General features: G+C 37.0%; 1 protein-coding gene across 12 annotated transcripts in view; it reads right to left on the bottom strand.

The window, feature by feature from the left end:
- The window catches only part of LOC102090092 (epigen), a 79,196-nt gene that overhangs the window by 61,682 nt on the left and 1,582 nt on the right, over nucleotides 1-15,932 (bottom strand). For all 12 annotated transcript variants that reach the window (XR_002415401.2, XR_010472336.1, XR_010472334.1 and 9 more), the window contains exons 2-5: nucleotides 7,967-8,151; nucleotides 6,781-6,903; nucleotides 1,555-1,707; nucleotides 697-804 (exon numbers count right to left, since the gene is read on the bottom strand). Coding sequence is in view for 7 of the 12 variants with exons in the window: in XM_021289836.2 (XP_021145511.1) it covers nucleotides 697-804; nucleotides 1,555-1,707; nucleotides 6,781-6,903; nucleotides 7,967-8,151 (569 nt within the window). In the remaining 5 variants the exon portion in view is untranslated. The remainder of the gene's footprint in view (nucleotides 1-696; nucleotides 805-1,554; nucleotides 1,708-6,780; nucleotides 6,904-7,966; nucleotides 8,152-15,932) is intronic.

Here is a 15,932-nt window from a genome sequence, read left to right as displayed (position 1 = left end):
ATTTGTTTTCCTTTCTACAACACAATTAGAGCAGTACACACATGCTTCTGTAATTAGTTAAAAATATTTCCATTAGAACCCAAATTTCCAGGGCAATATAAACTGCAGTGCAGAAAAATCCCCCAGGCCAACATGTAATATCACAGAGCTCACGCTGGAAGTTACTTTGTTGGCCATTTCAATATTTTTCATAATCACCACCTAACTAACACACCACAACACAGGTATCATGTCATTTTTTTTTTTTAAATATGTGTGTGTGTATATATATACACACATATATATATAGGTGGTGTGTGAGCACACGTGTGTGTATGAAAAACTTGACATTAATATCTCATAAATATGAGGTTAAGGCATACAGGTATATTACTTTGCATAAACATCACATGAACTTCCACTACACTTCAAGGTCACACAGTCAGGTATTGACCTCAACATTCACCGTTAACCATATTTAAACAGTAGCTGTTTCAAATGGAAGACGAAATGATGACATAACACCAGAGTAAGTCGAGTCCAGAAACTGCCTTGCTCACCTAAGAATATATCAGTAAATATATCAGCAAATTTATTTCCTTGCTCTGGTTGCAAATAACATAGAAGAGACAAAAGCTTTCTCTTTTTACCTGAACCCTTAGCTTTATTTCAGTGATTTCACAAATGTCAACACTAAAACAATATTCATAGACTTACCTCCAGGCCTTTCGTGCTCTCCGTCAGTGTGTAAAAGCATTGAAATAGGCATTCCAACATTCTTTGATCTTCCAGCTACAACAACATTTTTTCCAAATGTTTGTATTCCTTATAGGAAAACAAACAAACAAAACACAACTATCAAAATGCTGTATTCCACTCTTTTGATAGATCTAAACCCTTCTTCTCAGTCCCCAAGACGTAATTTATTGGTGCTGTGGACTGCTGACACCAACGTGACTTCAAAATCCGTAAGTCTGAACTTGAGGGATGAATCCACAAAATAACTTTCACCCTTCACCTTAGAGAAACTGAACTGGCAACTCATTCAGGTTATCTGAATCACTCTTTGGAGAGACTTCATCTGTCTGACCACAGAGGGAAATGGCATCTCTTACGTCTATCAAATAAGATTGGTCTTATAATTTTAAAACAGCAGCTATCGAATACATACATTCTTTTCCTCTTCTACTACCAAATTAAACATTCTTATTTTTGTTCTTATTTCTTCCCCCACAATAACTTATGCATTCAAGTCTTGCATTTGATAAATAATCGGGAGGTCAATAATACCACAGAAAGCTCCTTGCAACATTTTAAAATACAGAAAATAAGTTACCAAAGTGTTTCACCAAGTAATGGACGTGGACTATGGTCTACACTTTAATTAATAGTTGTGCTACTGGCAAAAATTCTCATCTATTTGGCATCTCCTCACCATTTAGATGAATCCTCTAAATGTTTTTTCTTCAATAAGCCCATTGCATTAATATAGCCTAGACCTTTTAACTCACACTAGACTTTATCTTTCATTCATCTTCAATGATAAAAAGAGATTCAATAAGTTTAATATCTTACCTGTTCGTTTTATAATTTCCCACACGGCAGAAGCAGTGGCAGGTATTATAGAAGGCTGATCAAGACACAGACGTCCAATATTCATAATATGAAATCCATCTACATCCTTTTCAAGTGTGATAGCATTACAAACTGTTCGCTCATCTATGTGATCTAGGAAACACATTGCTTTCAAATTACACTCACTTGTCAGAAGTTATCAATGCTATCAGAAAAAGACACAAGTTTCATCTAGCTAGTATAATTATTATTTTTCATTGTGAATACACTACACCCCTTCTCTCAAAGGCAGTAGTTACAACTTCAACTTCTTAAGTCATCTACTGAAAATTAAATTATTCCGTTTGTGACACTGCTAATAGAATAGATTTAATAAAATTACAAGAAGCTGATACTCAACGGAGAACGATGACTCAGTAACTATGAAAATAAATGTTTAAACAAGATACTTCAGAGTCAGTTCTGCGTTATGGAAGTGTTAATTACAAAGCGGCTCAAAAAAAAAAAGGCAGAAAAGTTCTTGTTCACGTTACCTGTCTAAGATCACACAGGATACATGACCTAAGACTTAAACAAATGTAAGAAAACCCTAAACTAACATAACTTTGCAGGTCTAAACTTCATTTTGGATTTTACAACCATACAACCATTTTTGAGGAATTTGCTAATCAGTAGGACCAAAACATATTCTACTTCACTGGAAAACTGTGAGAATGCATAAAATTGTTTAATACTGATGAGCTCAAAACACTGAGTATGGCTTAAATGATGACACCATATGCATAATTGACTATTCATATCTACTAGTAACTAACATTTTTCATATGCACTATTGATAGGGAATAGGCCTGCAACTGCCTAAAGCTTGTACTACATAAACATCAGTATTGATTATGAAAAGAACAGACACATTAGCCAGTCCTACTTCTGCAAAGTTACATACCCAAATATAAAACTTACACAGACACACTCCAGAGGAACAGCTCTACAAAACATCCCCATACTGACTCAGAAAGAAACCTTCGTTTTATAAATATATTTACCCAGCAGTACCTCAGACACAATTTCAGTCTCTTGCTTCATCATTTAATAACTTCACAAACCGCTTCCAGGATTACACCTTTATCTTTACTTCCATCTCAGAATGATTATTTTTTGCATCTTTTCTACAATATACAAAGCCCATTCTAGACTAGATCCCTAACAGAACTCTGCAGTTGTGAAGCTATATATCCCAATGTCTGATTCAGAGAGCATAACAGTACGATTAAAAAAGCCAAATAAAGGGAAATGCATGTTGATTATGAAATTCAGGCAATTCCAGAAAAATATTTTGTAGACATAGACGTTTGATTTTAGTAGTCAATTAAGTCTAGGTATTTTGTGCTTTTTTCTCCGTAAAAGGAGAGCATCAATCAAAAGATATCACGCATGTTATAAGACTTAAAGCATGGTAATCTCTTGTTAGAAGATTTCCAAATAAAAAAAAAAAAACCTAGAGTTGAAGTAGAATGTTAGGATCTACAATTTAATTCTCCATTTTCTGAAGGGAGGAAGTTCCATTCTGAATACTAATGAGAAAGGCCAGTGCAAATTATGTTAAGTACACTGATGAGAAAGTCTCTTAAAAGCCAAGCAAGACTATTTCAGATGGAAGGCAACAATAATCTTGGTTTTATGTCAACTTGGGGAATAAATAAAATAACAGAAAAAAAAAAAAAAAAGAAATTTAGAGTAACCTATTAAACAGTTTTTGCAAAAGAAAACTTGTTAATCTTAGGCAAGCTAGTTGTTCATCAATGAAAAAAAGTCAGTAGTCATACTTTTCTTTGTGCCTGGAATATGCTCTGACAAACACTCCTCATTGCTGTCTGTCTTCAGTGTCTCAGAAATAGAAAGATAATAGATACATTCATGTAAATGGGAAAGAAATCATGCTTTACATAGATTTGTTTTTCCACTCAAAACAGATTTGCAGAATTTCAGAAAAGGACACAGTGCCGGAAAAAGATGAAGCTGCATAGCTGGGAACAAGAAGGCTAACATGGCCCTGAGAAAAGAGGATGTAGACACTTTCCCCTCCTCCTCAAAGACACTCAGAAAACACTATTTGGATGGGTCATCCTGCAAACAAACCAACCCAGTTAAAACTGTATAAATAGTTAATATGTTACATAATGTGTAGATTTTATTTGCATCAATAAATGTTTTTTCCTGGTTTGTTTCCACTGACTGCAGATCACCCCATTTTTTTCAGGTGAACAAAAAAATTTAATACATCAGCTTCAGTCTCACAGCACATGTTTAACCTCCTCTCATATGATACTCAGACAAATCTACTTGCTGCCATCCCAAGCTATTCTCCATGCCAAGTTTCTCTCTGCACCTCATCCTTTCACTTCTTAACCAAACCTGCAAGATGACACTGAGCAGCACTTGCCTACCTACTCTGACAGGCCCATAGAGAAACTCTCATTATATTTACATCATAAACAAAATGCGCCTCTGATGTTGACATGCAGAAAATTAAGACTGGTTCTCAAAAGGGAAGACTGATGAAAATAAAAACATGGCACAAAAGAGATCTGAAAACATAGCATACAGATCAAGAAATACAAGGAAGCTGTTCAGCAGAGCAGCAGCAATGAGCTCCCTGGAAATAATTTTGAGAAGCTATACTGCAAAACTGCTATGATTTGAACAGACAGTTCCACCAAAGTAGGCCACGCTTAAGCTAGCATAGTATTTCATAACAGAAGCACATGATGTTTGTACTCATTTGTCTCACAGTTCTTTGCTGCTTAAAACTAAGAGAATTTTGAGTTTTTCATATTCTATCTCAAATATTTAACATATCATAGCCATCTTTCCAGGCAGTTTCAAAAAGATACAGGAAACTCTCCACAAAATAGTTACCACATCAGAAGTAATGTACTCATTTGTACTGTTTTCCTCAGGCAAAGATCATAATCCTCAAAGTCAAGTTGCCCTGGCTCACAAAAGTGAAAGAGAACAAAGCTATATTCTGCTACTATTTTTATTCCACTATTGATCAAAAGCCACACCTGTGTATGCTTTACTCCAAGAAACCCAAAATATCACACAACAACCCCAACTCCGGAATAAGCAGCCTCTAATGATAAAGTTTTTTACAACTTCTGGGCTTTGTCTCCTTCCATTACAGCGCAGATCAAAAGAATTTTGGAAACTGAGTTAACCGTCTTTCTGTTTCTGAAGTTTCTTTGGGGAGAAAAAAGGTTTTCAGTAATTAATTATATCTGACACCTATTAAGTAAAGAACTTCCTGAATATTTAAGTTCATGATAACTTGCATATTTAACTTGACTATACAGAAAATGTAATATTGAAAAAGATCTATTGATAAAATTACTCCAAGCCTTTCACTAAGGTAGGCAACAGCCAAGCCTCAGACTAGCAAGTTTTACACATTAGAGGAAGGCTAATTAGTCTTCTTGTAGTTACTATGACAGATGTATGGTAGCTCTTGAGAGGGATCTTCAATCAATTTCTTTAGGGCTCAAAACATCTAGGTGTACTAGCATGAGACATTTGAATTGACACAACTAGAATTATTTTCAGATATTTTTTCTATTCAAATGCTCAACATGTTGAAATTCGCTAAGCTTCAAGGCTTAAGTCTTTTGTTGAACTAGGTATCGATGAATGCAGACAGTATAAGAACAGACTGTCATGACCTCAATAAAAAAAAAAAACACATTTCTGCAACTGATACCTAACGATTTTACCGAGTCTTCTCACAAGTAAAACATGTGGCAAGTGACATCTCCCATTTCTGGGGAACACAACAGTGGATCCATCTTTTTCCTTTGCTATACACTTCAGCCAGAAAAATTTCCACCCCTAGGCTCTCAGTGCTCAATCTTTTGCACAAGTTCTTATCACTGAAACAAATTTTTTGAAGTCACCTGTTTCCCCTAACCTGTTCTTAGTGGGAGACATGTTTGTTCAAAGTAAACCAACAGCATTCAATCAGCTTCCAAAGCTGGTTACTTAGTATCCAAGATTTCAGCCTCCTTATTTGTGTTATACTTCCACCTTGTGGCAAGGGGCTGATTTCAGTTAGCTTTCACGTAATACAAAGCGTTAAAACTTCCAAATCATGAACCCTGACTTTTATTACAAATATGAACAAAACATATCAATCTCTTCCTCTGTAGCACTCAGCACCTGCCCCAATTTTTACTGTTTTGCAGGTATGAAACGAAGACAGTTTAAACTGTCTGAAAGTGAAGACCAAGGCTAACAAGTAAGTGTTAAGAGCTTACCTAGAAACAAAGTTTCAACTTCACCATCCTGAGAGATACCTATAAACAGTAACCCCTGTGGTCCCAACTAGCCCTATAAATCATGCCTATATAGGCCATAAAGACAGCTCCTGCCCTTCAGAGCATATCTTCTAAACATACAATGAAAGACAATATTTTGAAACATAAAGACAGGCCCAATATGCCAGTCAATTTATTACAACTCTACTAATGTAGTTATCTCTCCATTAGGAAGCATACAGTGGTTTGAGTAAAGTGACTTCTATAGATTTAGATAAAAAGCTGCAAGTGTTATCACTGACAAAATACCATCTTGCCAACTGCTGCCACATGATATTTTAGTGAGATTGTATTAAAAATAGGAAGGAAATTATAAACAAAAATACAGTACAGGTTTTTAGGACCTTAACACAGAGCTCATCTGGAACATTAGGGACAGCATAGAAAACCAAAAAAATGTTTAAGGCAAAAACTAGAATCACTGTGAGAAAGGTTGTAGATCCACCTTCCAGATAGCATAACTTGGCATGATATAGGGGATGAAAATATGGCAAAAGTCTTGGAGTTAAAGGCAAAACATCACAAGATGGTTAAGAAAAACAAAGCAAACAAAAATCAGATAAATAAAGTGGATAAGGCAGAGGTGTGCACTCCTTGAAATAGCATTCTGTCTGAACTGAAAAAAAGGCACGGTTGATAATACAAAATTATTGTCATTATTTAATTTGCTTTTTTTGTTGTTTAAAATGAACTGCAAGCTAGTGTACACCAAAAACTGTATCTCAACTAGTCCTTCATTATGCATGTCATCTTTCAAGAGCTTCTTGGGTCATTATGATACATTTGCAATGCAAAATTGTCAAACTTTCTCCTCTTACATTAACTGTATATGACAAGTGGGACAAAAGATGTCACCTACCTGGGAGAGGTAGCTGAACTAATATGCCACTAACTGTTGAATCCTTATTGAGTTTTACCATCATATCTAAGAGTTCTTCCTGAGAAATGTCTTTAGGTCTCAGTATGACCTCACTAGAAATGCCTGATAAAAAACAAAATCAGAAGACATATGTTAGTATCAGGAAATGTATCGATGGACAACTTAGGAATTTTGCGTACAAATCTCTCTGATCCTTAACAACTGTCTTAAATAAGCATGGAGGACTTGCTAAAAATTCTGCTTTTGCCATCTGGTCTTTAATGCTCTATTTCTAGACGTCAAGTATCTTACGATGAAATACACAGGAAAAAATAACCTAGAGTAGGACACAGTAGCTCAAAAATTCAACAACAGTCTAGAAATACTTGGAAAACAAAGCATGTATCTTTTCTACAAATGCGCTCTCAAGAAATACAAGTAAAACTGAGCAGAGCAACCTACACTACCGTTACCACCACTTTACCTGATAACTTCTGTGGGACAAAACATATGGCATATGCACATGTCACATTATGACAACATTGCTGACACAAAGTAAAAAAGGATCTTCTCTCATCTTCCTGTGAAAGTGGTTACTTAACCACTGTTCCTATTAATTCCAGGGCAGCAGGGTTTGCTACCATAGTTTAGGTAGGCTGAAAAGCTTGCATATTAAAGAGGAAACCTAACAGGTACCGAGGAAGAAAGCTCCATAATAAATATTTCACAATCAAAAGGATACCAAAGTATCTTGCAGTAACAACTAAAAACTTACACGATTTATCTCCTGTTATCTTTATTCACCATCTTCTCAAAGACAGTTAGAACACTTACTTGTCAAAAGGCTTCCCTAGTGTCTTCCTTTAGTTTTTAGTTTCTAACAGTAAGGGTGCAAACTATTTCCTAACAACATTTTAAAATACAGAATTAAGCTTATGGCTAGCATTCATATACCATTAAAACTACTTTCCACACATCAATGCTCAACTCCTTTTCTTTAGGTTCCTCAGAGAAGATGAGGAAGAAAACAGTGCCAAATTAAATGAAAATGCAACGGGGTTGCCCCGCACTTCTTGTGTGTGTTTTTTGTTCGGTTTTGTTTGCTTGTTTGGGGTTTTTTGTTTGTTTTTTGTTGAACAGTATCTTGCGCTTACCAAAGGATCATCTCTATTGCATGAAAACATACCTACAGCTGCAGCTGCTTTTATCTTGTTTCTGACATAGATATGACTAGCTGGATTGTCTCCTACCAATACTACAGTGAGATGAGGTCTCTTGTTTCCAAAGGATATCCACGATTCTACATCACTTTGAACTTCTTTCAAAACTTGTTTAGCAAGCTTTGTCCCCGAGAAAATGGTTGCTTCATCACTAGAAAGACAAAAAAGATACACAATATTTAAGTCTAAAATTTCATAAACAAGGCACCTACTCATGTTAAATACTTGCAAATGCTTCAATTAGTTAACTTGCTAGTGTACAAAATATTATTTGAAGATGTGTCCTGGTTTTGCTAAAAACAAGTTTCTCTTTTGGTGAATTTGCCTGTCAGCTAAAGCCTTCATATTAACTGCGTTTTCCTGGAGAACCAGACACATGTTTTGGTAAACCTAGCAATGGAATGCAAACTTATTGATAAGCACGGATGGACATCTCGCGAGAGGGGCGACGAGAAGCAAGTGAGCAAGAAACTGACCAACTGTGTATAACATTCCATTCATGTGCATACTTCATATAAAGTGGGAGATCACGAGGATCTCGTCGCTTTTCCCCTTTTGCCTTTTTCCCTTCTGCTCATGGCCGACATTAGAAGAGGACCTTGCTAGTCATCCCTGCGAATTGAGGCCTAGTGAGAGACTGAATCCAGCTCCGATTGGCTGCAGAGTCTAATCCAGGACTTTGGTTGCCGGCTCTGCAGTTGCTGAGACTTTCAAGATTGGTTTTGTATATTTTGTATTATTTTCTCTATTCTTATTAGTAGCATTAGTAAGACATCTTTAATTTTTTCCAACTCTCTTCACTCTGTCCTTCTTTTCCTCCCAATTGCCTCTCCTTAGTGGAAAGGGGGAGAGAGGGAGGGGGAAGTGGGGGTGGGGAGAGGGGGTTAACAATACATCTGCCAGGGTTTTATTGTCACCCCGCAATCTTAACCCTCGACAATATGCTAGCATGCTGCAAAACCACTTGGGGAGAGAAATGTTTCCCAGGCCTCTTGTTTGAAGAGCAGGAATGTGCCATTGGCGCATACAGAAGAGGAGCTCACTTGTCATACCCCACCTTCTCACACACACGGCCAGCCTGCTCAAATACAAATTTCCTTCCAAAAAAAAAGAAAAAAAAACTGACATGGGATTATTCACACTATTATTTTGTTCAAGCCTAGATGATACTACTACTCAGCTTTCTTTAACCCATATAAGCTAATGCTGACTAATTCAGGAGTTTCTGTTCTTTAATTCCCTGATTTTCTAGTAACATCCCACTACCCCTCAAGCAGCACTACAGCAGACATACAACCTCCTTGGGTCAAGGGGCCACAACTATTGCCCCACCCATGTAAAAGCAGCAGAGGAAAACTGAATCTTGTGCCTTCAACTTGTCCCAGAACTCCTCAGCCCTGCTCTTTCCCTCTATCATTGCTACGATCATCACCCCAACCAATGATGTGGAACCCACACACGCACCCCACCAACCCACAACAAACAAGAAACCTCCAACATGTAAAAATTTCACATGCTAATATATTAATTCTTTTTGTATCAGACAAGCAGCCTTTAAACACTAACTTTATTGCTTGGATGTGATGGTGCTTGCAAGGGAGAAAGAATGAAGAATGATAGAACTTTAGAGCAAGAAATTCTGTCACTGATCTGGATTAAAACATGGTACGTTATAAGATTCAAACACAATTTTAGGCAGCCAAATCTTCATGACCAAGGAAGGTATGGAGGAAGGAAGGTAGGGAAGGAGCAGCAGTGATGACACCACACAGGACAGGACACCCACAAAACCACCCAAAGTCACAGACTATTTATGGTCTTAAATAAAGTAATTGCCCAAACTTAACCTCTGTATCTGACTGATAAATTAAGAAATCCACTCTCCATTTTAGGTTGCTGAAGAAGGGTTCTAAGAGGACTCTGCCAGATCAGGAACAGCAAGATAGCAAAAAAACAATTTTCTGTTTGAGAAACAATTGTATGCAACTTTCTAACTTCTACCACTGCTCAGTCTCTTCAAATAAATCAATAACTTGCAAGCAGTGAGACAACAATCCACAAAATGTTTTTTAAAATAAATTTTACTTCAAATGGCATACAAGGTAGACCTTAACAGTTCTCGAACAGCACCATGGAATGGAAGTCAACTTACTTAAGATTACAAGTCCTGCCCCTCAAATGACACTTTGGTGACAATAAAATGAAGATGGCTAATGGCTTTAAGAATTTCCTTTATGAACTTCCTATGCTCACCTCAGCAGCTAACTGCTCAAAGATCAAGTGCCTCTCCACTGAACAGCACTTCTATAAGAACTATTTCATTCAGATCTCCCAAGTGACAGCTTTGTCTTAGTCCAGTTGTTTTCCTAGTCTCTGGAGACTTCTCCATCTCCCTGCCTGTCTGCTCACTGTAAGTGTAGATGCTTATCACCTTATCCATATCCATGGGATCTATTTTACCATGGTTTAAGCTTTTAAGCTAGATTCTACATTATGTCCTTCACTAATTGAACCTCTCATCTTCTGAAAGAAACTCCAAAAGTCTAAACATAATGATACATAAACACAGTTAACAGTGTTCCTTGGCAAATTTTTTTTATATTATAACAAGAAAGTAAATATTATTGTAACTGTAAAAATGAAGTAAAATAATACCAACTCCCTAGAAGCAGAACTACCAAGACAGACACAAAGCTGAAGTTCCTACTAGACAAGTTCACCCCTCTTCTAATGAGCACAACTGTGCCACACCATAAAAAAAAAAAAAAAAAAAACCACACTCGTGGTATATCAGCTCCTAACCAAAGACTGTTGACTGACTACTTGATCTTTCTTACTAGATAGGAAGCCTGACTATGAGAGGGTTTCTCCTCTGCAAACACCCTTCACTTCCTTCAGTAAAATAAGCTTTACATGTATACACAGAGATTGTAACACCTGCTTTGAATTAAATAAATTAATTCAACATGGCTACCATTTCTAACTAACACAGTTTAGGAAGAACTCCAGGTGAGTTATAATGACACCTTGTTCATGTCACTGCAACTCAAAAAAAAATTACAGTGCCTACTATTAAAAGAAGAAAAACAAACATACCCTGCTGATACATTTATGTGCAATGTATATGTGCAAAAGCACATATTACACGCCCACCCACACCCCGAAACACAGAATAAGAAAACCCTCACACAGGTTAGAAGCTAGGACAAAATGCATGTAATACATCATAGCCAGGAAAGGCTCTTCAACACTTTGAACTTTCTGAAGACAACATACAGTAAGTTCTACAAGCCTAAGTGAATGTTATTTGTAAACGACAAAAAGCTTGGCTGAAAACAGAATTGTTTCCAGTTAAGGCTACTCTGAAAAATTAATACTCTGGGCCTGCTCAAATGTAGAAGATTAAAATGATTCCAGGTTAGCTCACATATGTAGAAGAAAATAAGAAAAATTATACCTTAGTAAGAAGTCATGGGATCACCCTATTTTAAATGAGTTATTCTCTTTTGGCATTCCAACAGCTAAATCGATACTTCGTGGAAGTTAAGGAATCAATGCAGAGTAGTGCTGTTTCCTTAGTCATAACTTAAAGGTGCTGGGAAGTGACATCATAAATAACATCCACATTTACAGTAAACATTTATGGAAGAGATTCCAGAACTCAAGGAGAATCTCAGTTAAGAGAATGTACAGAGAAAAAAACAAAACAAAACAAAACCCAACATTTTGATAAAACTTTCAGCCTTTGCTTTGGAGACCAGCGACAAATGACAGAGCAACTGAAAATTATCGAATTTTGGTAAAATAGAGTGTGAAAGGTCAGCTTTGTATCTTATAGAGTTACAGATAAAGAACCTATTAAGTTACAAATGTATTGCTCTTTCCTTTAAGGACACTTTTTCTGCTAATCATTCTCTAAATTTTACTACTTCTTTAAGGCAAGAAAGCTTATAGCTGATGATCATACACCTGTGTTGAGCCACATGGGCTCAATCACCCATAGTTTACCAATATCAGTACAATGTCAGTAATGCAAATCTTTTTTGGAACACAGCTAATAATTTTATAATGGGTTAGAAACCAAGTGTTCCAGTAGTCAAAAGTCCCATGCTATCAAAAGCACTCTACACATCCACTAGGTTAACTGCATTGAAAAATGCCATCACAGCAACCAGGCTGTTAATATTGCTAGTACAAGAACCACCATTTAAGTGTTCACTATCTCTCTTATATTTCCTAGCACAAGTTTTCAAATAGATTTGAAAGCTTACGCCACCTTCACATATAGCATATGTATTCTCTTTTTCGTCTTCCTTGAAGACCACTTTATTATCTAAGCAAAGTGTAATAGTTCTGTTCTAACTCAGCTGGCACCTAAATTCTTACAAGGCCAACACCAAGGGTAAAACAAACATTATGTTACTTAGAATATCAAGATTCTTTTGTTCTACATGGTTAGGTATTCCACAATTTGGAGATATTAGTGCATTACCACTTTGCTGGTCTACTTTATTGTCACAGAGGCACCCCGAGGTCAGTTTAAGGGACAACAGGGTCCAAAACAACTTTTATTAAACCAGTGAGAAGCAGGGTTTTAGCACTCCAAAAGTGACTTAAATACAGGTTCAGATATCAGTTGAGGAAAATTATTAAGGGGCAGCAACTAATACAACAGGCAGTCGGCAGAGTGCATGCACATGGCTTCACCCAAAACAATTCTGGAGCTGTTCCTGAATCCCGGAGAAGTACACACTTGCCTAAACACGGTGTGGGATTATTTTTAAAGAGATACATGTACTCATAGTGAGTATGGGAAGTGTACACTCGCAATTCTGCGAGGGTTAATTTACTTACACGTGTAAATGTGCATGGAATATTACACACGCTTATGTGGAAGCACGGGAGGAAAATACACTCACGATTGTGTGAGGAAATAATTTATACACATGCTCGTATTGAGCACGGAAAGTTATGCATGCAAATGTGCACGGAAGGAAAATACACCCGCGATTATGCGAGGATTAATTTTACACGTGCCCATATTGAGCACAGAAAGTTACACATGCATATGTGCATGAAAAGTATAAATATACTCGCAACCCTGCGAGAAGTTTTACTCACACCCGTGGCGGCAAGGCAAGTGGAGTCTCCATCCCGGGGGGGGGGGGGGGGGGGGGGGTCTCGGCGGCAGCATCTTGCTCATGCTCCGAGAGACCCGCGACAATGGGCGGAGTCTCGATGAGAATCCCGTTTTTATATTGGCTGATCAGATCTGACTGTAGGCATTCTAGAAGCTTCTCTGCACCCCCACACTGGCTGTGGGTTCCCCTGAAGCCTCCAAACATCCCCCACACTGGCCACAGGTGCCCAGCGGCTCAGTGGCGCCTGGACACTCCCTTCTCCTAATGGCCCGGGCCAGGGTGCTCTAGGGCCAAACAACAGAAGCTGTTATCTTCAAGTAGCAGAGAGAGAGGGAGATGTGCCTACTCCTTCCATACTGAAGGAGGGAGGGCGAGAGAGGGGGGTTTGCATTCTGCCACATTTATTAAACTTAAAAAAAAAAAAAAAATGCACAAACACAAATACTTAGTGTTCACACTTAACCATCTACATTTCAGTTACACAAATTGAAACCTCAACACTTCAATATCTGGTACAAGTGAACACTAGAAATGTCCTAAAATGCTTTCAGTGTTGATGACAACTTATTTCAGCTGGTCATCATTAAAGCGAGACAACATACTGTCTTTCTTATGAAAGTTTTTAATAAATGAAATTTTATCACCAGAATTGTTTACTTCAATCTTACTCCTAATATTTCATTACTTCAACTTTGCTTGACACAGAAAATAAGTGAAGTATGTGACCTTATTTTACTGCTATTTTCTATTAAGACAGCAGCATTTTTTATTTCTCTTCATCACTCTTAGTTCTAATGTGGAATTCGAAGACAAGGGTACAAACTCAGTATATTGTGGAAGCATTATTTATCTGTTATGTAATAGGAGTGTGCGTTCAGTTCCAAAGACAAACCTCCCTGAAAAGGAGAAAGAAAGAAGAAGAAAAAAGAAAAAGACATAGTAGATTAAAAAATGTTTGATGCAGTATTAGGAGAATAAAGGCTCAACATCCTTCAGCAGTAATCTTCTCTTTGCTTTACCACTCCAAACATCCAGAATGAAAAAAACATTTCAGCACCCTCTGTGAATACATATACTTGAAGTTTTATGTGCACGTGTACACTAACACATTTAACATTAATATTTAAAATACGTTGAGTTAGTTTGTCCTGATGAAAGTAGTTCAAAATAATTTGCAAAAACTATAAATAATTCTGGTTTTATGTCAACACTGGACTGATTTTCAAAGTGCTTTAAGTCTTTAAGGGGAAGAATGAGTCTGCACCTGGAACAGCATACAGGAAAAACCCATCATGCTCTCTGGTCTTAAACCAGTTCTGCATTCTCTCTATGACAAGAAACTACACAACTGGAGTAAAATAACTTGTGATGAATGCTTTGTCATAAAATGCATATTGGTCTGTTTATCAGCATACTCAAACATGAAAAATGTTAACAATTAAATACACAGGGAAAATATCTAAAATCCAGCAGACACCATACTATGTTTAAACCTTATTGACCCATGGATAGCAGAACATTAAGGATTTTTAAATATCACCCTAATGGCATATGGAAGAAATGCACAGTGTTGAGTTTGGAAAGAACTTGTTTCATCTGCTGGTCTTGTAGACAGGAAAAAAAAAATCCAAGAAGGACAAACTGCCAGAAGCATCATCCTACCCACAACATAGTTCATCCCTTTGCTTAAGTAAGATCATATTTGTAAACTGTTGCCAGCACTTCTGGAAGAAACCAGCAACTTTCCACACATTTTAACTGGACCCAAAACACCACCAGAGCCTTCTTACTAGTACCTACCAAACTACTGAAAGAAACTTGTTAAAATGCCAATGGCTAAAAGCAAGCAAACAAAAACATCCTGGGTTTAGATGCAAATATTAAAAAGAAAACCAATCAAGTAACAATGCATTGTCAGTTACCATTCCAAACAGAGAAGTTTCTAGTTCTCCTTCTTTGAAGATTATTCTCTATTCCTCATGACTCCAGAAATCACCCTCCTCTAAAGAAACAGCTGCACTGACATGACTTTTTATGTAGCATATCTGATTTATATAGTATTTCATTTTTCTCAAGGGCATTTCCTTAAGAACCTACTTTCTGCTACACAGTCACCACCTACTCAACACACATTTTTGAAGTCTCTGGATTAACTTCACAACCACTAAAGTTTCAAGCTTCTTCTTCCAAATGTGAAGCATGAAGTGCTGAGAGCTTATCAGGGAAGGATGAAGCAGCAGCCTACACATACACACCTGCTGCCAATACATACTTAAAATCAGCTCGCCTTCCGATTCTAGCAACCTCCTGAACAAAGAGGTTTTTTAAGCAAAACAGAGGTCACCTGTGATTTCCTGAATTCAACTGTAATTTGTCTTCTATGAATCAGCTAGTATTTTCATATGTAAAATAAATATCAAGAATACTTCACTACAGTTCAGTTAATACTATCACATCTGTTATTCGTACCTTCAGAACTCTGTCTCAGCAAAACTGCACAGTTATGAAGTTAACTCTCGTAGGAAAAAAAAAAACAAGCAAACAACAAAACCAAACTCACCCAAGCTTTAAATATATAGCTAAGGAAAAAATACTAATACCTTGACATTTCCCTCAGGCTCTTCAAAATATTATTTACAAGGCTTCTCAGGAAAAGAAAAGTTTGCACAAATGTCAAATATGAGAAAAGCAAATATTGTAATATGTTGATGCTTTTTGGGTTTAGAATCTAGACAGTTTAAGTCCTTCAATGGAAAAATTAACCAAGAACTACACAAAAAAGTAAAACATC

The sequence above is a fragment of the Columba livia genome, chromosome 4 (genome assembly GCF_036013475.1).
Source record: "Columba livia isolate bColLiv1 breed racing homer chromosome 4, bColLiv1.pat.W.v2, whole genome shotgun sequence".
In the NCBI taxonomy this organism is placed as follows: domain Eukaryota; kingdom Metazoa; phylum Chordata; class Aves; order Columbiformes; family Columbidae; genus Columba; species Columba livia.
This window is presented reverse-complemented; position numbering and strand designations above follow the sequence as displayed.